The sequence below is a fragment of the Rhincodon typus genome, chromosome 31, assembly GCF_021869965.1.
Source record: "Rhincodon typus isolate 14 chromosome 31, sRhiTyp1.1, whole genome shotgun sequence".
NCBI lineage: Eukaryota > Metazoa > Chordata > Chondrichthyes > Orectolobiformes > Rhincodontidae > Rhincodon > Rhincodon typus.
The window spans coordinates 7,699,223-7,725,528 of record NC_063362.1 but is presented as its reverse complement, the minus strand read 5'-3'; the positions used below and the strand labels follow the sequence as shown (position 1 = coordinate 7,725,528).

General features: G+C 43.9%; 1 protein-coding gene across 8 annotated transcripts in view; it reads right to left on the bottom strand.

The window, feature by feature from the left end:
• Positions 1-26,306, bottom strand: part of samd11 (sterile alpha motif domain containing 11) — a 280,049-nt gene that overhangs the window by 24,965 nt on the left and 228,778 nt on the right. For 7 of the 8 annotated variants that reach the window (XM_048615168.1, XM_048615167.1, XM_048615169.1 and 4 more), the window contains 3 exons: positions 15,990-16,105; positions 14,689-14,767; positions 12,231-12,931 (listed from right to left, as the gene is read on the bottom strand). In XM_048615168.1, coding sequence (XP_048471125.1) covers positions 12,231-12,931; positions 14,689-14,767; positions 15,990-16,105 — 896 coding nt within the window. Of the gene's footprint in view, positions 1-8,864; positions 9,010-12,230; positions 12,932-14,688; positions 14,768-15,989; positions 16,106-26,306 lie in introns of those variants that run through there. The other variant, XM_048615172.1, reaches the window with a different exon arrangement.

Sequence of the window (26,306 nt, the reverse complement as noted above, 5' to 3'; positions counted from 1 at the left end):
CAGGAATAAATCTCCTATCTCCCTTTTAAGTGGCTTCCTATTATATTTAAAGCTGTGTCCCCTAGTTCTGGTTTCTCCCATCCTTTCAGCATCCAAAGTAAAATACACTTAGGTTTCAACGTCTCAAGGGTTTATCCCTGTCTAATTTACTTTAACCTCCTTCAGCACGACAAGCCTCCTGTGATCACGCCATTCCTGAGGCTCCAGCTCCTGCTGCAGTGATCAACCTTTCCCATGGTCCCACATCCTGTGGCTTTGCCTTCAGCTGCCAATGCCCCATGCTCTGAAATCCTTGCCCTAAACCCTTTGACCGTTCCACCTCCCTCACCCCATTTAAGACCCTTTGCAAATCCCATCCCTGACTCAGCTTCAGACAATCCACAATAATAGCACCTTTGACTCTATCCAGATTCTGTTTCTGCCTCTACGTAGCACCACGAGAGAAAATCTTGCACATTTTAGTTGCTGTAACAGCACAGCTTGGAACAGGTTCTGAGGAAGGGTCACTCAACCCGAAAAGTTAACTCCGATTTCTCTCCAAAGATGCTGCCTGACCTGCTGAGCTTTTCCAGTAATTTCCGATTTTGTTACTGTTTGGGACAGATTTGTTTTATGGACAGATTTTCTCTCATTTTTCTGGAAAGGAAATCTCTGGGAATACAGACCCACAGACACCAGCCCCTACCTCACCCAGGTGACCCCACTATCCGCTATTGTTGCCAGAGAGGGAATTCTGAATGCATTATAACCAGTATCAGCATGCTAATCATTTGCAGAGTGGAATACGTCACTGTCCTCACCCTCACCTCCAGACTCACCACAGGAATGTCTCTGTAATAGCCCAAGATTATAAACTCTGTTCAATTTCTTACCCCTCCCTCTCACTATCCCTGGGACACAGATGCATCAAGCCACAAAACGAGGCCATTTGATCCATTGAGTCCATGTCGACTCTTCAGCGAGCAATCCAGTCATTCCCCTGATCAATTCCCAATACGTCTGGAAGTTTATTTTTTTCTGAAGTGCCCATTCAATTTCCTGGTCATCACTGGTCATCACTTCCACCGCCCTCACAAACCAGCAAGTCCCAGATAATTACCTCTCCTCGCATAAAGAAAGTTCTTCCTCATCTCACATACCTCTTGCCCAAAACCTTAAGTCTGCGTTCCCTTGTCCTTGTACCCTCAACTAATGGGAACACCCTCATTATTTTCCATCTCCTTCCTAGTGTTCGATCCCTCACCTCTCTGCCACCTCTGTCAAAAGCATTGAAAAAAAATTTTCCAACCCCTTGCAGTTCCAAAGAAGCAGTACGTCAGACCCAAAACATTAACTCGGTTTCTCTCTCCACAGATGCTGCCAGCCCTACTGAGTTTCTCCAGTATCTTCTCTGTTTGTTTCAGCAACTACAGTATTTTGCTTTTACATTAACGAGATCAGCATCTGTCTATCTTATCTAAGCCCTCTCATAATATTGAATATCTCATTTACATCTGTGCACAATCTCCTTTTCTCTTCCGAAGACTGCAAGCAGTTTTGGACCCTGTACCTAAGGAAGGATCTGCTGGCACTGGAGGGGTTCCAGAGGTAGTTTACAAGGCAGCACAGTGGCTCAGTGGTTAGCACTGCTGCCTCACAGCACCAGGGACCCATGTTCAATCCCAGCCTTGGACAACTGTCTGTGTGGAGTTTATACATTCTCCCCGTTTCTCCGGGTGCTCTAGTTTTCTCTAGTCCAATGATGTGAAGTCTAGGTGGGTTGGCCATGCTAAATTGCCCGTAATGTCCAGGGATGTGTAGGTAAAGTGGATTAGCCATGGGAAATACAGAGTTACAGGGACAGGTTAGGGAGGTGAGTCTGGGCAGGACACTCTCCTGAGTATCAGAATGGACTTGTTGGGCCGAATGGCCTGTTTCCCACACTGTAGGGATTCTATGATTTTAAGAATGAGCCCAGTGATGAAATGTTTGTCAAATAAGAGGCTATTGAGGACTCTGGATCTATATTTGATGGAGTTTAGAAGGATGAGGGGGGATCCAATTGGAACTCTCAGAATACTGAGAGGCCTCGACAGAGTGGACACGGAGATATTTTCACTCGTAGGAGAGACTAGGATCCGAGGGCACATCCTCAGAGTGAAGGGATGACTCTTAAGGCAGAGGGCAGTGACTCTGTGGAATTCATTGCTGCAGAAGGCTGTGGAGGCCAAATCATTGAGTGTATTTATGACAGGGACAGGTCGATAGAGATAGATAGATAGCTCTGATGAAGAGTCACCTGGACTCGAAACGTTAGCTTGCTCTCTATCCACTGATGCTGCCTGACCCGCTGTGTTCTCCAGCATTTGTTGTTTTCAGGACAGATTCCAGCATCTGCAATAATTTGTTCCTGAGATAGATAGGTTCTTGATCAAAAAGGGAATTAAGGGTTATGGGTTGATTGATTGTCACGCGTACTGAAATACAGTGATAAGCTTTGTTTATGAACAGTACAGGCAGATCATAGTAAGCAAAGGATGTACAGATCAAAAAGACTTAGACAGAGGCATACAGGTTACATTGCACAGGGTGTGCACCAGGCAAGATCAGTGTTAGTAAGATCAGCATTATTTGAGACTAGAGAATCCATTCATTGGTTTAATAATGGCCAGGAAGAAGCACTTCCTGAGCCTGCTCGTACATATGTTCAGGTTTCTGTATCTCCTGTCTGACAGAAGGGATTGTAGAAGATCATTACTGGGGTGCGATTGGTCTTTGATGATGTTGGCAGCCTTTTTGCGTAAGACAGCCGTGTAAATGGAGTCCATGGATGGAAGGCTGGCTTCTGTGATGGTCTGGGCTGTGCACACCACCTTTTGTAGTTTCTTACAGCCCTGGGCAGAGCAGTTGCCATACCTTATGCACCCAGACAGTATACTTTCAATGGTGCATCTGTAGGAGTTGGTGAGGGACCTTGTGGACATGCCAAATTTCCTGAGCTGCCTGAGGAAGAAATGTTGTTGTGTCTTCTTGACTGTCGTATCTACATGGGACGTCCAGGACAGGATGTCGGTTATTGTCACTCTGAGGAACTTGATGCTCTTCACCCTCTCAGTCCCAGTTCCAATGATGTAGATGGGGGTGTGTTCTCCTCCTTTCTTTCTGAGGTCAATGACCAGTTCTTTAGTTTTGCTGACATTGAGAGAGAGGTTGTTCTCATTGCACCATGTCACCAAGCCTTCTATCCCCCTTCTGTAGTTTGACTCATTGTTGTTAGATATCCGTCCCACTTTGGTGGTGTTGTCAGCGAACTTGTAGATGGCATTTGTTCGGTTGAGGAATACATCAGCTATGGTCAGATGGTGGAGCAGACTTGAGGGCCTGAATGGCCTAATTCTGTTCCTATATCTTGTGGTATTGTGGACAGCAAGTCCAGCTTCTCCATCGAAACCAGGAGGACAAAATCCCTCATCCCTGGAACTTTTCCAGTAAATCTCTCCTGTACCCTCCCAAAGGCCCACATGTCCCTCCAAAAGTGTAGTGACCAGTGTGGCCACAACACCAGCTGTAGCCTAGCCAAACTTCTATAATGTTTCAACAACACTTCCCTGCCTTTGCACTCAATCCTTTGATTCATGAAACTCATACAGAACTTGATCATCAAACAGGCTGGGATCAGCTAATTTGGGATACAGCTTCCATCTGACTACTGGCTGAGAGTCAAGTACCACGCTGACAAAAAGCTTTTACCCAAAGACTGACCTTTTTTTTTTAAATTGATTCCAAATTTATAATGTTGAGATTGATGTTTGGGGAAAGCATAAACCACACAGGAAGATAATAGACATATAAACACAAGTGCCTTCTGGGATGTAATCCGTTGCTCCCATATTGAAATAGTGATAAATCATCAGCATCAGTTATGACTCACACTACTGCATTCTGAATACATCCATACATCACACTGGTTAACTCTCTCATCAGCCATTTCATTTCACAATAACATTCCCAGAAAAATTAACTATTAAAAAGGTACAGACTCTTCCTTCATTGCTGTTTTCCCCCCCACTGCAAGCTTTCAGTGCTGTAACATAAATCCATGCAAGGAACTTCAGTTTTCTCATGGATAAACACCCTATATTTACCCACCTCAATCACAGCTCCAATCCCAAATTTACATCTTGAATAATCCACCCAGGAGACCAATACAGGAATTTGCCACTTTTCATGTGAAGATCAATATCCTCTTACCAGTTTTAGGTTTGCCTTTCATTGGAAGACGTTGGACCTATGGCTTTTCTTCGTCTCCTATTCCAGACTAATTTTCATGGGATGTGGCTAGACCAGCATATATTACCAGAAAGTAGTTCAGAATCAACAAGCCAGAGCAGGAGTGCAGACATCCTCCCCTCAATGATGTTAGTGAGCCAGATGGGTTTGTACAACAATTTTCCTTTTTATTCATTCATGGGATGAGGGCATCACTGGCATTTATTGCCCATCCCTAATTGCCCAGAGGGCTGTTAAGAGTCAACCACAATGCTGTGGGTCTGGAATCACATATAGGCCAGACCAAGTAAAGATGGCAGTTTCCTTCCCTAAAGGACATTAGCGATGGGTTTTTCCAACAATTGGCAATGGATTCATGGTCATTGTTTGCTCTTAATCCCAGTTTTTTTTTAAATTAAATTCAAATTCCACCACCTACCAGTACCCCAGAACGTTACCCGGATTTCTGGATTAACAGTACAGTGATAATACCACTAGGCCATCACCTTCCCAGTGGTGATCAACAAAGGCTGACATGATTTTCAAGCTTTTTAATTTCAGATTTTCATTGAATTCCTATTTCACCATCTGCCACGGTGGGATTTGAACTCATGCCCCCTCAGGGTTGTGGATTACTAGCCCAGTTACAACACCACCTCCCCTTTTCATTGATGCTACTTTTTCTATCTGATGTTAGAAGGTCACTTCCTTCCAAAGTTGGCAAATCAAATTGTTCTCCAACATTCCTCAGAACACAGGTCATCTGCTGCCTACAGTCAATGCCCTAGATCCACTTGATCCATCTCCCAAGATTTGAATGTTTGTCACATCTGGACACAGGGGGATCTGATAGTTCAGTAGGGAAATCTTCTAAAAGCTGTTCACACTACTCAAAATATTTGCCCGAATACTTGAAAGTTTATTTTTCTTTTAGGGAACTGCTGAGTTTTACTTCAAACTACCAGTGAGAGATAGGTTCATAAAGCTCTCTTGAGGCTATCGCCACACAGAGAGCAGCATTGGTCCTCTGATGGGGATTCCACTGTCGTCTGTTCTAATGAGGCAGGAGGAGGAAACGTAGAGCAGGCACCATTAAACAACTCAAGACCAATACTCTATTACACTCCATAAAGGGGATCGAGGCTTGATAGATCTTATGAGGAACTAGGTGAAGAGCTCAACCATCAACAGTTTCACTTCTCTGAAGCAGCTCTGGGTGAGCTACAAGACTTTTGTATCACTTTCAGCCCCAAACAAGTTACAGACCTGTCTGAACAGCACTGTTTGCGGGCTCTCAAAACTAGTGATGGCTCCCAGCTTTGTCGCGCAGAAGTGTGTTGTGCAAGGGTCTGAGAGGGTTAATGCTGATGACTGCATTAAGCCCCACCTAGTGTGTTGCTGTCACATGGTCTCAGGCAAGTGAACAGGTTTGGACCTTGAAGGAATAAGATCAAACATCAAGCTTTCCCTCATAGTCTTAGTAACAATGTCTATCAAACCCTTGTAACCTGTTGTTATTGTGCAATAAACTATATCTTGTGTAGGAAAAGAGCACTTTCGCACTGAAGGTTTTTCTCCACCTCATTAGATCATCAGGTTGCCATTGTCTTACAGACCATAGGGGTGCTCTCTCACTTGAGAAAGACAACTGGTGGTCCTGTAGATCCCTGCCGAGGAGAATAGTGGCAGCAAGTCTACCAGCTGGATCTCCTTCAATGGGGAGGATCAATCTTACCGCAGTACTTTCCAAACTGCAGCTAGTGGGTTAGCCAACTTAAGCCAGACTACTGTGCAGTCCTGCATTGGGCTGATCACCAACGATACCTCGAGGACAGGCAGGTACCTAGTGATGCAACATGACCGGGTTATTTCGTTCTATCCCAATGTTGCTTTCCCAAAAGCTGAAACACACCATCAGGGACTGTGCCAAACTGCAACATCTCATCATCAAGCCATTGAATTTAAAAAAAGAGATTCTACTGCCTTGATATTCATATAATCCAAGATGACAAGCCCACCCAAAATCTCACTGTCCAAGGAGTTTGTCACATAATAGTCTGGAATTTCAGTGCTGTCGGGGTTGGTAGTGAAGTCTCAGGAAGGCTTTGAAAGCACAAGAGTTCATGATCCCAATGCAACTGCTAAACACCATTAAAAGGAAGGACCCATGTGTCCTTCAGTCTGGCCACTGGTGGAATTAAATGAATTTTTCAAATGAAGGTTTCAATGCCTTACTGGTCCCTACTGGACTCCCTAGTGGATCAGACACACAGCGTCTGAGTGTCCCTCAGAACCTCACAACTCAAAAATAATTGAGTATAGATGATCTGGAGGTTTATGAACCAAGAGTCAGGAGAACCAGTGATCAGACAGCTCTTTAATGTATCTGCTAAGGACATTAACAGCGGAATCTTTAACCTACTTCTCCCTGGATGAAAGCGTCTCCTGATACAGCAATCCATGAAAACATCTCCCAAAGCCCTCATTGCCCTTTCCAATCATTCCATAAGCGATATCTATTTTTAATAATCCTAATTAATGCTGAGAACAGTGTACTTGCAAAGAGCTACAAAGGCAAAACACGGATCATTTTAAATCACATGTGAACTAATGCTTTCTCGTCACCACCTGCCCCTGGATGCTTGGATTTGCTGCTCCCATATCTATTGAAAAGTCAGACTCAGCTTCCCTCTTACGGCCCAATGTTGAGAGATGCAGTTGGCCAGGCTTTTGGGAACGGAATGGGTTTCATCTTCTGAGAGCCGGCTCCCTCGGGTTGCAGCAATTCCAGGCTGCATCTCACATGCAACTGCCTGGTCAACCTGGGGCTGGCTGTTCCAGATGTTCACTCGGCTACCAAGGGGTTAAATCTGAGTCCTGGCAACTTGAGAGAGCACCGTTCCATGTCAGGTAACCAGCTCGGATATTGGGCTGAGGTTCATGATGTTTCCCAAGCAGCACAGTTACAAATCTACTCTCTGATTTTAGGTACTAGGAAAATTAAAAGATACGGCGAGACCATGAGAATAACGGAGGAGATCATCCAAATGTCCTGCTCTGCCTCGTCCTTCTCACATTCAGAACAGTTCCCACCAGCGTTGAGAAGTCATCCATTTTCATAGGAATAACAGAAAAATGGGCTATTATTAAAACGGGTGAAAAATTGCAACATGCCGCGGGTGCAGAGGGACCTGGGTGTCCTTGTGCGTAAATCACAGAAACTTGGTTTGCAGGTGCAGCAAGGAATTAAGAAGGCAAACGGAATATTGTCCTTCATTGCTGAAGGGATGGAGTTTAAAAGCAGCAAGGTTACAGCTGAACAGTGTGCTGGTGAGGACACACCTAGAATACTGTGTACAGTTTTGGTCTCCTTACTTGAGAAGGGATGTACTGGCACTGGGCGGGGTACAGAGGAGGTTCACTAGGTTGAGTCCGGAGTTGAGAGGGTTGGCTTAAGAGGATAGCCTGAGTAGGCTGGGTCTGTATTCATTGGCATTTAGAAGAACGTGATGGGATGTTATAGAAACACAAAATTATAAAGGGAATAAGATAGAATCAGGGAGTTGTTTCCACTGGCGAGTGAAATTGGAACAAGGGAGCATAGCCTCAAAATAAGGGGAAGCAGATTTAGGACTGAGTTGAGGAGCAACTTCATCACCCAAACGGTTGTGAATCTGTGGAATTCCCTGCCCAGTGAAGTAGTTGAGGCTACCTCATTGAATGTTTTTAAGGCAATGAGAGGTAGATTTTTGAACAGTAAAGGAATTAAGGGTTATCAGTGAGAGGGTGAGTAAGTGGCGTTGAGCCCACAATAAAGATCTTATTGAATGGTGGAACAGGCTCGATGGGGCAGATGGCCTACTCCTGCTCCTATTTCTTATGTTCCTAAGAGAGAGTGGAGCCTTCAGGCTAAACCACGGGAGGCAGCAGTTGGAGATTTCACTAAGAGAACTGTCTTGCTGTTCAGTGGGATCTTCCATTGCCACCTGAGAGGGCAGGTTGGATCTCAGTTTAATGACTCATTGAAAAAAGTCACTAGCACGGAGAGTTTGGCTTTCCTCAACACTACAGTGGAAAAGGTCTCATGTAAAGTGTGTACTTCCTGGAAGTGGCTGAGCTATTTCCTCTAAAAGCATACCTCATCCCAAGCTTAATGTAAAGTTAAACAGCAGCCAGAGAACTGAAGAGGTGAAAATCAAGGCACTTGGAACAATATCACTGGATGGAAACTGTAGATACTTCAAAGGAGAAAACATGCAACAAATACCCACAGTGTTTACAATCTGTACCTTACACTAGTCCATTCCAGAAAATAACCTATTCACCAGATTTTTAGCCTGACCTTTTGCCCTCATCCTCAATTATATTAAATAGTGCACATCTCCAGATCCATGCCTAACCTGTATGTGCCATATTATATCTGATAATCTTATCAGAAGGCTTACAGTAACACCGCAGTAACTATGTGCAGACTGGAGTATTAGGGAAACAGTGTTTATTAAAGCACTAGATATATCTGAGTTTCTGATGTTCAGTGTAAAATGCAGTCTAATGGTCTCTACAGCTATTAGTAATTGGGACAAGACCAGTTTTGCAATTCAAAAAGGACCAAAAATGCTTCACAGTTGATATTTTTTATTCAAATTGCTCTCCCATGTGCATTCCATCCACTGGTTTCAGGATCTATTCTCACAGTGCTAGCAGCACGTACCATCTACAAGATGTACTGCAGCAACTCCCAAACTTGAAAGCTCCACCACCCTAGAAAAACAAAGGCAGCAAGTGCATGTGAACATTGGCAGCCCCAAATCTCTCACACTGTCACAACTTTACAGCTACTACCATTCTTTCACTGCATTGGATTAACACACTGGAGTTTCTGCCTAACAGCACTGTGGGAGCTGACTGTACATTCACCATAAGGACCACAGTTCAAGACAGATGCTCACAGCCACTTTCTCAAGGACCATAAAGGGATTGCCAATAAACTGCAGTTTTCCCAGCACATAACAAACATTCACATGTTTAGAGATGGAGCAGAGAATGATATTCAATTCATCAACATTCAAAATAAGTGCCTTTCCAAACATGTCATTGGACATGAACATGGATCAGCTGGAGAGAAGATCTGGAGCAGGCGAGACAGCCTGAATGGTCTCCACCCTGTCCTCAACATGACTATGTTGTTTAGTTACTGAAAGTTTAGCATAAATTGACATAGGCAGAGGATTGCTTAAAAAAATAGAGACCCATCACAAACTGTAAAAGCAGCAGGATCCATCACCACTTTTGAAATACTCCAGAATTGAAAAGTAAACAAATTGTTATGAGATCATCCCTCAATCAATCAATTGCACAAGAGGCTGTACAGTACACCAGAGGTTTTCCAGCATTTGCTCAGAACACCAGAGAACAAGGAATGAACACAGACACCCTAGTTCCAACTACAACTTGCACAGTATTGCTGAGTGATCAAAAGTGGAAGTGAAGTTCCTCAAAATTAAGTATTTTCCCCTTAAACTGAGTGGTTGGTTAGGTCATTGCAGAGGGCAGGGTAAGGGTCAACAACATTGCTGTGGCCTGGAGTCACATGTAGGCCAGACCAAGGAAGGATGGGAGATTTCCTTCGCTAAAGGACATCATGGGTTATAATGACAATTGATAGTAAATTCACAGTCAAAGACTTCTTAATTGAATTTAAATTCACCCAGCTGCTGTGGTGGGATTTGAATATCTGTCCCCCAGGTTACTCTGTGACTTTGCTCTACCATTAGATGAAGCCATGGCTACATAACTGTTGGAGTTACGTAGGAAATTTGTACACAGCAATAAAATAATGGAAGCTTGGGTTGTAAAGTCTGAAAATTGTGGGTGAAAGGAGGACTGCAGGAGGTATGAAACCCCAAAAGTATTGAGGTCCTTAGTGAGGCATGGATTTTGACTCCATTTACCTGCTTAGCTGATCCCTAATCCTTTCAATGGCCTAACCTCATTAAACCTGTCCAACTCAGTCTAAAGACTTTCTGCATCACTGCTTATAATATTAGCCAAACAGACAAAGTGGAACATTCCTTTCAGGGTATTAATCAGAAGTTAATTCTTCACGTAGAAGATAGGAGCTGGAGTCGGCCACTCATTCGTCAGACATGATTCATTCAGTATAATGACAGCTTTTCTGTACCCTGTTCCCGTTTTCTCCCCACACCCTTTAATCCCTTTAATCCCTGAGAACTATATCTATGTCCTTCTTGAAAATATTCAATGTTTTGGCCTCAACCATTTCCTGTGACAGAGAACGTTATGGGATCATCATTTTCTGGGGTGAAGAAATTGCTCCTGATCTCCATCCTAAACGGCCTATCTGTATCGTTAGACTGTGACTTCTGGTTCTGGACTCCCCAGTCATGGGGAACATTCTTGTTCATTTAAAAACAGCAGTCTGAACAGGTTAGCAGTTAACTGACCCAGCAGCTGCAGTAACGAATCATACAGACCAATCTTGTCTACGATGAGATTCCAACTGGTTTGACACTAGGAGACAACAGGATTGGTCTTGGAACTAGAGAAAAGTCTGACTACCAGTTGGTTGGTGGAAAGACTAAGACCAAAAAGACTAGGTGGGGTATAGGGCGATGGGTCTGGGTGGGATGATCTGATGGTCAGTGTGGACTTGGTGGGCCAAAGGGCCTGTTTCCACACTATAGGGATTCTATGAACTTCTATGAAAATCGGACTCAGCTGGGATACTTTGAGGTTGAAAAATCTGTTGACCCATCCCAGTTCACACATGAAGGCTGGTCAGCTGAGAGAGAGGGACCAAGGGCTAGACATGCGGAATCATACAGTATGGAAACAGATCCTTCAGTCCAACTCATCCGAGCCGACCAGACATCACAATCGGATCTAATCCCATTTGCCAGCATTTGGCCCATTTCCCTCTAAACCCTTCCTATTCATATACCCATCCAGATGCCTTTTACATGTTGTAATTGTACCAGCCTCCACCACTTCCTCTGGCAGCTCATTCCATACACACACCACCCTCTGCGTGAAAAAGTTGCCCCTCAGGTCCCTTTTAAATCTTTCCCCTCTCACCTTAAACCCATGCCCTCTAGTTTTGGACTCCCCTGCCATAGGGAAAAGACCTTGGGTATTCACTCTATCCATGCCCTCCATGATTTTATAAAGCTCTAATAAAGTCACCCCTCAGCCTCCGACGCTCCAGGGAAAAAGAAAGCCTCAGCCTACCCAGCCTCCCCTTGTAGCTCAAACCCTCTGGTCCCGTCAACATCCTAGTCAATCTTTTCTGCACCCTTCAAGTTTCACAACATCTTTCTAATAGCAGGGAGACCAGAATTGTACGCAGTATTCCAAAAGTGGCCTAACCAATGTCCTGTACAGCCACAACATGACCTTCCAACTCCTGTACTCAAATGCACTCAGCAATAAAGGCAAGCGTACCAAACACCTTCTTCACCACCCTGTCTACCTGTGGCTCTACTTTCAAGGAACTATGCACCTGCACCTCTAGGTCTTTGTTCAGCAACACACCCCACCATTAACTGTACAGGTTCTGCTCTAACTTGCCTTACCAAAGTGTAATACCTCACATTTATCTAAATTAAACTCCATCTGCCACTCCTCGGCCCATTGGCGCATCTAATTATGGTCCTGTTGTACTCGGAGGCAACCTTCTTCGCTGTCCACTAAACCACCAATTTTGGTGTCATCTGCAAACTTACTAACCATACCTCTCATATAAATGATATGCACGTATATATAGATGATGAAAAACTCATCATATAGAGAAACTCAGCAAAACTGCTGCATCGCAAGTGAGCCACAGGGTGTGATCAAACAGCGCAGCTTTATAGATGGTAAGTATTTGTAGCTTCCTTCAGCAATGAGACCTTGGGAACCACAGCTATGAGAAATACACCAGAGGTCATTAGCTGGTTGTATTGCAGGCAGCTCAAGCTTACCTGTGTGAAAGTAAGGATTCGCTGTGTACGGAAATCCAAATGGCAGGGGCTGAGGGAGTGGAGCTGGAGCAGATGGGAGATATTTAGCTTTGTTTTCAGCGATTCCAGAACCCAGCAGATGGCTCGGAGAGTCGGAGCCCACAGAAACACAAGGGGGGTTCTGAGCGGTGGAAGCCTCGTGCATTTCCTTAATATTCTCGCAAGATTTTACGTTCTCTTTGCACTCCTTGAGTTCGTGGACTGAACCGATCACCTCAGTCTTCAGGTTTTCGGGCTTGTCGTCGCCCGCTTCAGGATCACTCTCCGAGTCTTTCATCTCCTCGTCGTTGCAGTCGGCGCTCCCATCTCGGACACGGGTCTCAAGGTGATCTTTGACCTCGCCAACACACTGCGCCTCTGTCCGGTGGTGAGCCACCTTCCGGGTCCCCTTGCGCCCCGGCTCTTTGGGGGGTGCGTTGCCCGGAACGGCATGGTTGAGAGACAGCAGCGGTGCTGTGTTGTGCCGGAGCACGAGCATGGCGTTGCGGCGGGAGATCTCCTCGCGCAGCGGGTGGCCCTCGGGGACGTCGTGGATGCTGCGCAGGGCGGGGTGGTCCGGGGGCAAGCTGGAGTGCAGTGACAAAGGGTCGGCTCCGAGAATTCGCTGCCTGTGCATGTTCTCAAACTCTTTCTGACGCAGAAGCTCAGCAGACATCTCAAGCCTAGAGACAGAACAGAGTGAGAGAAACCTTCAGTACGTTTAACTACCTGAGACACGCCTTCAGAAAATGACTAGTATCTTAAAATCTCTGCTGTATTTCAGATGGAAAGCTTAATACCCATGGTGTTCTTTCGCAGCAGCCAATCTGATCACTGGGACATTTCTGTTGTGAAAAAATATGATTCTATTAATTACAAACTCTCAAGCGTGTTAGAAATTCACTGTGGCCAGAGCGGAGAGCATCAGGCAACTACTACATGGGACACTCTTGGTCCCCAGTGAGCAGAAACAGCACGCATCAGATAACTGAGCACAATAAAGGTATTGGTAAGCTGTCCCAAGGTCCTTTGGGATAAAGAAGGCCCTTCAGCCCACTTGGTCTAGTCTTTTGAGTACATCAACTGTAACCACCTGCCTGCTGAAACACACATTTCATGAGCTGAGTCCAGTGCCCGGGTCTCCAGCACCACAGGTGTCAGCCATGTCTCTGTTGGTAGCACACTTAACCCTGAGCCAGGACAATTGTGAGTTCAAGTCCCACTCCAGGAACTCGAGCACAACACCTGGGTTTAGGCTCCAGAGCAGCGCCGGCAAGATGCTGCACCATCAGAGGTGCCATCTTTCGGAGGAGACGCTAAACAGAGGCTTACCTGCCATTCCAGGGAGACATAAAAGGTCCCAAGGCACAGTTCTGAAGAGGAGAAGGGGGGGGAAAGATAGTCCCAGTGTCTTGGGTCATTCTTTACCCCTCATTCAACATCGTGAAAACGCGTTATCAGGGCATGATCACATTTTCTGCTTGTGAGAGCTTGCTGCGCACAAAGTGATTGTCACATTTCCCATGTTACAACAGCAACTGCACTTTGTAAGTGGCTGTAAAGACCGACACCATAAAAGGCCCTATACAAATGCAAGCTTTTCTTGTCTCGCCCTGGTGACCTTGCTTGTTTGGTGCCTACCTGCAGTAAGGGGGCTGGGTTAGCTCAGTTGGCTGGACAGCTGTTTAGTGATACAGAGTGACACCAACTGCATGGGTACAAAGCTGATGTTACTGTGAATGCCGCACCTTCTCAGCCTCACCTGAGACGTGGTGACCCTCAGGTTAAACCACCACCAGTCGTCCCTAACGAGAGACAGCCCCAAGGCCTGGTAGGATAATGCTGACTTTACCATGACTTGCCGTAAGAAAGGTGGACAGGCCATTCCAGCAGTCTGAGTGCCAGAGCCCACAGGGAGAAAGTGGGAACAAGATACAAAATCGGGTGATTGAGTGGCTCGATGGGCTGAATGGCCTAATCTTGTTCCTATTTTCTAGAGAAACCCCTTTCCACAGAGAGCAGTGGAGGCAAATAACTGATGCATTTCAGTGGGAACTAGATAAATGAGCGAGAGAGATGGGAAGAGATGATCATGTCAATAGAATGGGAGGAGACCAGAATGGTTTAAGTGCCAGCTCCAATCAATTGGGCTGAATGGTCTCGTTTTATCCCAGACTAGTGCAGGGAAATACAGACTAAGAGTATCATAATGGTTTTTGGTTTTGTAAGAAATTTGCAATGTTCAGGGCAGACAAAAAATGACGCAGTGTGTTCATGAAGTTTCATATTGCACAGGCAGAGGCTGGGAGTGTGATGGCAGGGTCTAGCAGGTGGTGCCAGGTACAAGAGGTACCCAATTATTCACCGCAGGCATTCCTCGGCTTGTGATAAACTGGAAACATCTGGCCGACCCACCAGCCTTTCTCTACACCATGCTTACCTTGCCAGGTTCTGCTTCCGAAGCATCTCCTGCTGTCGTGCAAAGATTTCTGCCTGGGCCGGCTGCAAAAATCCGTAACCTACGACAGTTCAGAGGTCAGAGGTCAACAATCAGCGACAGCACGTCCCTGTCTCTCTATATTCTGCCTGCCATGTACAACAGCAGACTCGATCCACTCCCATTAACACTCCAGGAGTGATCTACCACAGGAAACCCGATCCACTCCCATTAACACTCTGGGTGTGATCTACCACAGGAAACCCAAACCACTGTGATCCACCACAGCAAACTTGATCCTCTCCCATTAACACGCCAGGTGTGATCTAATAATCATTCGTGGCACAGCAATTCTTTGATGTGAGTTCATTGTCAAGGAGGATGTATTAAGCCCTTAATCCAGGCCTCGTCGCCCAATGCAGCGCTGAAGGAGTGCCACACTGTCAAAGGTGCAACCCTTTATACAAGGCTGCCAGTCATTAGTAATTCATATCTGGGATACAAAGCACATTTGGAGGTGTTACTAGCAAATTTCCTTTATAAATAGAAGTCTGTCTTTCCTGCTGCATCTCAAACAAAATGTGGCCCATTAGTCCTGGTTGGCGCAGAGATTGCTAGAAGGGTGAATGATTCCACACGTATCCCTGTTATTTTTACATCTCTCTCCCCCCCCGACCCGGATTCTTTCCTGCGGCCCTCCCATGGTCAGTCCATATCTCGGCCTGGCAAGTGAGGGTTTATTCATCTGACCATTCACCATACAGCCTGGCTCACCCGACCTAGGGGGACACAGTAGCACAGTGATAAACATCACTGAATTCATAAATGGGGGGGGCGCGGGTAGAGAGGAGACATGAGTTCAAATCCCACCACAGTTACCAATGGAATTTGAATTCAATTAGCAACTCTGGAAGAGTCAAGCTTATCTCAGTTGCAGTGACCATGACAATCATTGTAGGTTTTCTTTTTGTTGGGTCTATTTCACTAATGTCCTGTCAGGAAGATAATCTGGCTTTCTTCATCCAGTCTGGTCTTCATGTGACTCCAGACCCACAGAAATGAGGTTGACTCTCAACTGCCCTCTGGAATGAAGCAGTAAGCAACTCAGTTCAAAGGCAGTTACAGATGGGCAAAAGCACTGGCCTTGCTACAGCAAAGACCACAAAATCCTGTGAAACAGTGTGGAAAAAATAACACTTCCTGACCACAGTCCTGCATCAAAGGAGATAACTAAAATGTTACACTGCATGTACATAACTGTTAATGATAACTCCTCAGGCAGATTTCCATGTTTTTGTACTTACCCGGGGTTTGGCACAGGGTTGAATGAACTCCTAGGAATGGAGGCCTTAGATGAGGGCCCAAAGCAATGTGAGGTGCATTCTGGGGTGAAAGCAAAGGGTTTGTGTGCGTCATTTCCCTGCAAAACAAACGACAAAGAGAAAAAAGGAGTTTTACAAAATGTTTCAGTCGCTTCTGAAAATGCTGTGGACATTTTTACCGGTGACTGCCCCCTTCCAGCTCTTTTCACCTTCAAATCCCTGCTCCAAAGTGTTTCTTATTTTCAAATCTTCCTCCTTGTTAAGCATCAATAAGTCAGATGCCAAAAGAAACATACAAACCTGCCCTGATTTCTGCCACGTTTTCCCCTCGCAGCAGTATACTGCCTCAACCCATGTGGGTTTGTCAAAACTGGCAACTTTTGTCTTGCTGCAATGGTGTGGGAGTTTGGTTAGACCAGACCTGGAATACTGTGCAGTTTTGGTCTCCTTATCTTGGAAAGATATTATTGGCCAGCAGGAGCGTGGTGGAAGTTAAACATTACAATACAATATATAGGCACGGTGGCTCAGTGGTTAGAATCACTGCCATTTAGCGCCAGGGACCCGGGTTCGATTCCACCCTTGGGTGACTGACTGGGTGGAGTCTGCACATTCTCCGTGTGTCCGCGTGGGTCTCTGCCGAGTGCTCCAGCTCCCTCCCACAGTCCAAAGATGTACAGGTTAGGTAGATTAGCCATGATAAATTTGCTATAGTGTCCAGGGATGTGCTGGCTAGGTGCATTAACCATGGGATAATGCAGGATTACAGGGAAGGAGTAGGGGGTGAGTCTGGGTGAGATAAATGGGCCGAATGACCAGTTTCCACACTGTATAGGTTCTGTGATGAATACAATATAAGTCAATATGGCACAGGAACAGGCCCTTCAGCCCACTGATGCTTATTTAGACCCTCGACTTATTGCCCATGCACGGTTTCCATCCCTTTGTTCGCCTCCCATCCACTTGTCCGTTAAGATACGCTTTAAAATTGCTAACATGCCTACTTCCATCCCCAGTTCAACAGACTTATTTCGGGGTAATGGGACTGGGCTATGAAGAAAGTTTGGGCAAACTAGGCCTGTGCTCTCTAAAGTTTCAAAGAATTATGGAGGTGATCTCAATAAAACTTCCAAAATACTAAAAGGGACAGGCAGGGTAGATGCAGCTGTTTCCCCTGGTTAGAAAACCCAAATCCTTGCAGCCCAAGTTAGAAATAAGGACGGATGCCGCTTCAGTCAGGGACGAGGAGAAATTATTTTACTCAGAATCAGAGTCATGCAGCACGGAAACAGACCCTCCAGTCCAACCAGCCCATGCTGAGCATAATCCCAAACTAAACCAGTCCCACCTGCCTGTTGCTGGCCAATATCCCCCCAAACATTTCCTATTCATGTACTTATCTAAGTGCCTTTTAAGCATTGTAATTGTAGCCGCATCCACCACTTCCTCTGGAAGTTCACTCCAAGCACAAAGCCACTCTTTGTGTTAAAAAAAAATTGCCGCTCTGTCTTTTTTGAATCTTTCCCTTCACCTTAAAGGAATCTTTAGAATTCTCTACCACAAGACAGTGAAGGCTCAGTCTTCGAGTGCGTTTAAGGAACAGATTGATAGGCTTTTTGTTTTAATCCGTGCGGATATGGTGAGTTAAAAGGCATTAACATGTTCGATCAGTTTATTGAATAGCAGGATTACTTGATGGGCTGGATGGCCAACTCCTGCTCTGATGTTAACTTGCAAATTTTAACGCAATGTACATGGATAATTAAGGAACCAGACAAGTAGACAGCTACTGGGGTTAATCCTCCTGGCCTGAACTGATCTCAGCTTGGAAAGTAGCAGGACATGAGGCTCTAAAGATTAGAGAGTGAGGAGGATCAAGCAGAGTTCTGAGCATTGCCCCTCACCCACTAACAGGGCTCGATATGAATTTATATAGCCGTCAAGCAGTGCCTAGTTACCAATCACCAAATACCCCATCAACATTCACTGGAAGGATTTGTTTGGGGTCATTTGCTACTTGGGTGGGCCACAAGAACACGTAGAAAATCCTAATTCCACTCCCCTCCCCCTCAAAAAGCATGTCAATAAAAGGGAAAAGAGAATATTTACATGAGGGTTAATTAATTAGAGCACCCAGTAACTTAAAGATTTGCGCCCATCAGAGCCAGCATTCTCTTGATTGTAATTTATAATTCAACATAAAACACTTCGATTCAGAAACGCTCTGATATTTTGGAGGTTCTATGCAGCGTGTTTAATTATTGACAACTTCTGTCTAAGCAGCAGGTGTGTTCAAGATAGTTTTCTAGCATGGGCTCCACAGGGAAAAGCCTCCTGTGTTATCAATATTTAAAATAGCCTGCAACCTCCTTCCAACCAAAACCCTTAACAACTGTTAGCTCGACAACAGCATGCATCAAAGAGCCGAGAAATACAGCCATTATTTAATGAAAGGTTCTATGCAAACCATTGCACTTTTTACTTTGCCAGTTCTGGTGACGGAGAGAAAAATAAACCATGATATAAAATAATTACATTCAACAGCTTTAAAGATCAAAAGTAAATGACTTTAAGATTTGAACCATTGCTCCTGGGCTGGACTTTGGTAAATGCAGGATGGCTGTATGAGAAGAGGAGGTGGCCTGAGATAACACAGTGTGGAGCTGGAGGAACACAGCAGGCCAGGCAGCATCAGAGGAGCAGGAAAGCTGACGTTTCGGGTCAGGACCCTTCTTCAGATTTTTGACAGACGAACATTCTTCATGGAAGCCTTCTCCCATTTGTCAGATGTCAATGTTTCACTCTCCATCTGCTATTCAAACTGTTTGTACCACCATCTTTTGGTTTGTTGTGTCTTATCATCACTCATTTTTTCCCCCTTGCTGCAATCATTCCCGTTGTCCTTCCCTCTTGCCCTCCCCCTATACAGATCTTCTCTTTTGTTAGTTCCTTCATCACACCACTCCAGGGCCCTATTTGCCTGGTTCCATATGGTTTTTTCCCCCCAAAGTTCCAAAACAATGCAACAGCTTGTAACAGTAATTACTACTCGAAGAATTCAAAGAAATCAGCTCCAACACTGAAAAAACTGCCAAAAACAAGCTGCTCTTAACAGTACAATTTTCTTCTGTCCTCCACCTTGGATTACACAGAATCCATTTCTCAAAAAAAATGGTCTATCCCCACCAATTCTCAACTCTCGTGAAAGCTCATCTACCTGGAATGTCAACTTAGTTTTGTTTCCTCTCTCTCTCCCTCTCTCTCTCTCTCTCTTCCGTTCCCCCAAGATATTCTCCAAATTGCTGAGTGGTTTCCAATCGCATCAGTCCTTATTTCAGATTTCTCCCATGGAAGTACTTTGCTGTTATATATGGTGTGGGATGAGCCACATGGCTCCCTTGTGCTCCTGTCTGCATTTCCAGTGCCACCCAGAATTTGAGTAACCAGTCCTGTCCTAGTTGTCAGTGCAGTTGCTCAGGATTAATGCAATAATCAGCACCTTCCAAACCCACAACCCTGACCATTAGAAAGACTTGGAAAATTGTTATGATCCAGTAAGGTAGACAGTTGGACTCCTGGAGTCGTCCCAAATATTAAAAGATATTTCTAAAATACTGTACAACAATTTACCTGCCTTTCGGGCTAAACAGATTTATTATTTATTACAAGTGATAAGACTGTAGCTATAGGTAAACAGATATAAATCAATGGCATATAACACTAACTAATACACTAATCCCTTTATAAACTCCCCGTTAAGACACAGATACGCGCACACGTGCGCAGACATGCACACACGCGCGCAGACATGCACAGACACAGAAAATAGTTTGCTGGAGAAACTCAGCATGTCTGGCAGCATCTGTGGGGGGAAAGAAAACAGTTAATGTTGAGACTAGTGACTCTTCAACAGAACTGTTTGATATTCTGATAATCGAAACATTGGACTTGAAACATTAACTCTGTTTCTCTCCTCACAGACGCTGCCAGATCTGCCGAGTTTCTCGAGCAATTTCTGTTTTTGTTTCAGATCTCCAGCATCTGCAGATTTTTGTTTTATTTTCAGGAAAATAGATTATCGGCGGAGGTAGAGAAAACAGCAAAGTCAGTTCAGTGGCTTTTGCCTCCTAACTCCACCTTCAGATCCTTGGTGTTCAACTGTCTCTCTCTGGAAGCTTCCACTGGTTTGTAAGAAGTATAGCACGACTGATTCTCTTTGGAAATATCTCCGATTTATCGAATTCAAATCTCACAGAAACATCTGCAGGAAATTTTTTGCTGCTTCCAATGCCATGCCTAAAATGCAGTACAGAAGCTGATATCTTCCTTCACCTGTATTAGATACCAAACCACACCTAAATCTTCGTTGCCTGTTTCCTATCCAAATCGATCTAACCTAATCCAATCCAAATCCTGAACGAGCTGCCAAAAGTTTGAAATCCGTGGTTTTTAAACTCACAAAAATAAAAAGAAAAACAAATTCCTTGCAATACATTATCGCTTCTTCGCTGTCACTGGGCAGAAACCTGGGAATGTCCTTCCTAGCAGCAGTGGGTATACCTGCACCATACCAAGGTTCAAGAAGGCAGCTCACCATCACGTTCTGGAAAATAATAAGTGCTGGCCTGGCCAGTGTCGCACATGTCACCCAAAAAATAATGCCCCTCTCAGAAAGGACTGCTTTGTGGTGTGATCAAGGATATCACAGAATTACGATGTTGCAGAAGGAGGCCATTCAGCCCACTGTGTCTACACTGGTTCCCTGAATAAGCATTCTGACTTATTTCCATTCTCCTGCCTTTTCCTCATAACCCTGTACATTGATGCCTATTTGAACAGGCATCATTGAACCTGCTTCCAACACATTTCCAGGCAGTGCATTCCAGAACACAACTGCTCGCTGTGTGGAAAAAAAAAAGTTTCCTCACACCTCGTTTGTTTTTGTTGCAAATTACATTATATCTGTGACCTTTCCTTCTCAATCCTTTTACGAGTACGATACGAGATTGCATATGAACACACAAACAAGGAGCAGACTTAGGCTCTTTGGCACATTGACCCTGCTCTGCCATTTAAAAAGTTGATGGATGATCTGATTGTAACCTTAAATCCACATTCCTGCCTATCCCTGATAATCTTTAATCTCCTCACCTAAAAAGAAGCTATCCAACTTCGCTTTATAACTGCACAAAGGCTCTGCTTCCACTACCTTGCCAGGAAGCGAGTCCTAAAGATGCATGACTCTACAACGTTTAGAAAAAATTGCCTCGTTCCAGTTTTAATTGGGAGACCCTTGATTTTTAACAAGGATTCCTGATTCTAGATTCTCCCAGAAGAGGAAACAGCCTCTCCACATCTACACAATCAAGACCACTCAGACCTCGTAAGTTTTGATCAACTCCAGCAGATTCAAGAACTATTAAATCTCTCCTTATTAGACAACTAACCTTTTCCAGCTAAGAGTTGGTAGGCCTTCTTTGACGTGCATTCAACACGTTTATAGCCATCCTTAAATAAGGTGACCAATTCTGTACACAGTATTCCAGATGTGGTCTTATAAGTGCCCTGTATGACTGAAGCATTATCTTCCTACTATTGTATTCAACCCCACTTGCAACAGACAGCGACACTCTCCATCGGCTGTCCTAATTATTCACTGCGCCTGTGTACTAGACTTTTGCGATTCATTCACTAGGACATCCAGATCCCTTTGCATCTCAAAGTTCTGCAATCTCTCACCTTTTTGATAACATACTGTTTCTAAAAAAAAATCTTCCTACCAAAACAGAGAAGTTTACATATTCCCACATTATGCTGCATTTACCAGATCTTTGCTCACTCACTTAACCTATTCATATCCATTTTTAGCTTGCTTATGTTTTCTTCACATGCCACCACTCCTTACCTTCCAAACTATCAGCACAATAGGCAACCTAAATTCTATCCTTTCCTCCAAGGCACTTATATAGCTTTATATTTCTTTTAATGTATTGTCAAGTCCCAGCAATGATCCATATGGTACATCACTCATGATAGTTTGCCAACCTGAAAAGGACCCATTATGTCTAAGCTCTTCTTCCTGTCAGCCAGCTAATGTTCTATCCATGCCGATACGCTACTGCCTGCACTACAAAATTCTATTTTGTACAATTCACCTTTATCAAATGAGCTCTGGAAATCTAAGTACAGTGCATCCACTGGCTCTCCTTTATCCACAGCGCATATTAATTCCTCAAGGAGCTCCAATAGATTGGTTAAACACGACTGTCCCTTCACAAAATCATGTTCATTCTGCCTGATTAACTTGCACTTATCCAAGCGCTCCACAATAACTTAACAATAGTTTCTAACATTTTGCTTTATCCACTCTGTGCAGAACCCTCATGATTTTGAAAACTTTATCAAAACTCCTCTTAGTCTTCTAACCTCCAAGGAAAACCAGTCGCAACTTCTTCAAAACCTAAACAATTCATTGTGAAATCATTTTTCTAAACATCTCCTGCACCCTCCCCAATGCATTCCATTGGGTGGACACAGTACTCCAGCTGACATCTACCTATGGGGAGGTGGTAGCGTAATGGTAATGTCACTGGACTAGTAATCCAGAAACCCCGAGCCACTCATCTGGGGATATGGGTTCAACTCCCACCAAGGCAGATTGTGAAATCTGCAGTTAATAAAATCTGGAATGAGAAAATTGGCCTAATGGTGATAATGTTGATTGTCATAAAGACCCATCTGGTTCACTCATGCCCCTCAGGGAATGAAATCTGCCATCCTTACCTGGTCTGGCCTACATGTGAATCCAGACCCCAGCAATGTGGCTGATTCTCATCTGCCCTTAATGCAATTAGGGATAGACAATAAATGCTGGCCTAGCTAGTGATGCCTACATCTCATAAATGAATTTTTAAAAAATGTAACAGCCTAATACAAATCTTAGGCTCCTTTATTCTAGGCAGCACTTATTGTCCATCCCTAATTGTTAAGAGTCAACCACATTGCTGTGGGTTCCTAAAGGGCATTACTGAACCAGATGGGTTTTTTCCAAACAATTAGCAATGGCTTCAGGGTCATCATTAGATTCTTAATTCCAGATATTTTTATTGAATTCAAATTCCACCATCTGCCATGGCGGGATTCAAACCCGGGTCCTCAAACATTATCTGGGTGTCTGGATTAACAGTCCAGCGATTACACCACTACACCATCGCCTCCCTCATCTTCCTGTCAAAGGAAAGGGCAGGAACAGTTACGATATTGGGCTCCACGGTTTTGCTGTTGTAAGAGAGTGTGAAACGACAGCAACTTGATCGTTCCCCATCGCGACACAGTCATGGCCTAGAGAACGACAGCAGGGAAGACAGTTGGAATTATAGGTGATATCACCCAGAAGCAGTTTACTTAAATCAACAATGATGTTTGGTAAAAATGCCACAATGGAACTGGGTCATGCAAATTGTGTGGCTTTCAAGAGAACAGGAGAGAGAAAAACAAAACTAATTTCAGCCTAATTGCAAACAGGTTGAAATAGGAATAGTGCAAAGCAGACTTCCAACCAGAAGAGGGAGACTTTGTTTCCCAATGCTTAAAGTTTTGTAGTGGGCAGTCATGCCTATTCTTGGTTTCATGAGAACTTCATGTCAAAGTGACCCATTAATAGAACATAGAACAGTACAGCACAGTACAGGCCCTTCGGCCCATGATGTTGTGCCGAACTTTTACCCTAATCCTAAGGTCTATCTAACCTCTACCCCTACCTTATACTAGCATCCATATGCCTATCCAATAGCCGCTTAAATGCCCCTAAGGAGGCCGACTCCACTACCCTCTCCGGCAATGCATTCCACGCCCCTACCACTCTCTGAGTAAAGAATCTTCTTCTGACGTCTCCCCTGTATCTACCTCTACTCACTTTAAAACTATGCCCCCTCGTAATAGCTATCTCCACCCTAGGAAAAAGTCTCTGTCTGTCTACTCTATCTATACCTCTGATCATTTGGTACACCTCTATCAAGAAATATTGAAGAAAATTCACAATGTAGGAAAGAATAAATCCAAATGAAGAGACCCAGCCAACCACCCCTCCAAACCCTATCCCCGTAACCTCAAATTTCCCACGGCTAATATACCATTGCACATCACTGGACATTACGGGCAATTTAGCATGGCCAATCCACCTAACCTGCAGATCTTTGGACTGTGGGAGGAAGCCGGAGTAGCAGCAGAAACTCACACAGACAATGGGAGAATGTGCAAACTCCAAACCCAAGGCTGGAAGGGAAACCAGGTCCCTGGCGCTGTGAGGCAGTAGTCCCAACCACTGCTTCTTGAACCACTGCAGAGCATGTGTTACGGTAGACCCACAATGCCGTCAGTAGGGAATTGCAGAACAAATGGCAAAATAAAAAGAATATGGCAGCATTGAAGGGTTACTATTTGGATAATGGTAATCAAAATGTGAGACAGGAGTGTACAGATATAGAAAAACAGCAACAAACTGGGGTCAAAAGGGAGAAAATATAAAGATAAAATGGCAAAATCAATGGCCCTTTACGCAAATCCTTGCAATATTCAGAATAAAAAGACAAATTAATGGCACAAAAAGAGATTAATGGGTGTCACGTTGTATCTATTACAAGGAGATCAAAGTTAGGAGTTAAATATTCAAGGGTATTTTTTGAAAGGCCAGGCAGGAAGGTAAGGACAAAAGTCTGAGATGGAATTAGTACAATAGCAAGAAATAATCTTGGACCTGGAGATATAGAATTCTTACAGTTGGAGATGAGAACTAACAAGGGGAAGATAACACTGGTTGGGGTAACCTGTAGGGCCTGTAACTATAGCTGTATTGTAGGACACAGAATAAATTAGGAGAGGACAAAAAAATATAAAAAGGTAGAACATTTATTATGGGTGACTTTAATCTTCAGATGGAATGGAAAAATCAAACTAGCAGAAGAAGTAGCCATGAGGAAGGACTCAGAGTATTTTTGGAACGGTTTACTAGAATGTGTTGTGGATCCAACCAGAAACTTGGCAATGCGTAATGAGGCAGGTTTAATAAATAGTCTCAGTGATCATAACATGGTAAAAATTAGCATTCAGTTTGAGAGTGAGAAACTTGAGTCAGAAACAACTGTGTTAAATTAAATAAAGGTGATTACAAATGAACGCGGGCAAAGTTGGCTGGAGTGGACTGGGAAGGGATTCAGCAAAAAAGACCATTGAGGATCAATGGCAGACATTTAAGAAAATAGTTCTTAGCTCACAACAAAGATACATCGTAGTGAAGAAACTGGAGTCTGGAAAGGGGATAAACTAACTGTGGTTAGCCAAAAAAGGCATCAAATTGAAAGGCATAAACACACACAATGTGGCAAAGATTAGTGGTAAGCCAGAAGTTTGGGAAAATTTTAAAATACAACTGAAGAGGACCAAAAATGTTTTAAAAAAAAAAGAGAAAATAAACTTTCTGGACAAACTAACAAGCAAAATGAAAATAGACAGCAAGAGCTTCTTTAAATATATAAAAAAAGAAGACAGAGGCCAATGTGAATATTGGTCCCTTAGAGAATGAGGCTATGGAAATATTAATTCAGAGCCAGGAAATGGCAGAGGAGATGAATAAATAGTTTCCATCAGTCTTCATGCTACACGACACTATTTAGTACTTTTGCAATGCTACAAATCAAGAGAAAAATGGAAAGAGGGAATAAAAGGAAGCTAATGTGGGCTAAAGGCCGATAGGTCTCCTGGACTAGATGGGTTACATTCTAGGATATTAAATGAACAAGCTGCAGAGATAGTGGATGCACTGGTTGTGATCTTACAACAATCCTTAAGACACTGGAAAAGTCCCACAGGATTTGAAAACTGCCAATGTAACAACTTCAAAAAGGAAAACAGACAAAAAAAATTTACTATGCACCAGTTAGCTTAACCTCTGCCATTGGAAATATGTTAGAGCCCATTTTAAAGGATGTAATTGCAGAACAATTAGAAATATGTATTATAAATCAAGCAGAGACTGTATGATGGAGAAAATCATGCCTGACAGATTTATTCGAATTATTTGAGGAGGTAAAGAGTGAAATGTGAGGTCATGTACTTTGATAGGAATAGGGGAGCTGAATATTATTTAAATGGAGAACGACTGCAGAAAACTACAAAACAGAGTGATTTAGATTTTTTTCCAGGATAAATGATAAAAAGCTAGCATACAAGTCCAGCAATATAATAGGGAAAGCCAATGGAACATCGGCTTTTATTTCAAAGAGAATGGAGTGTAAGCACAGG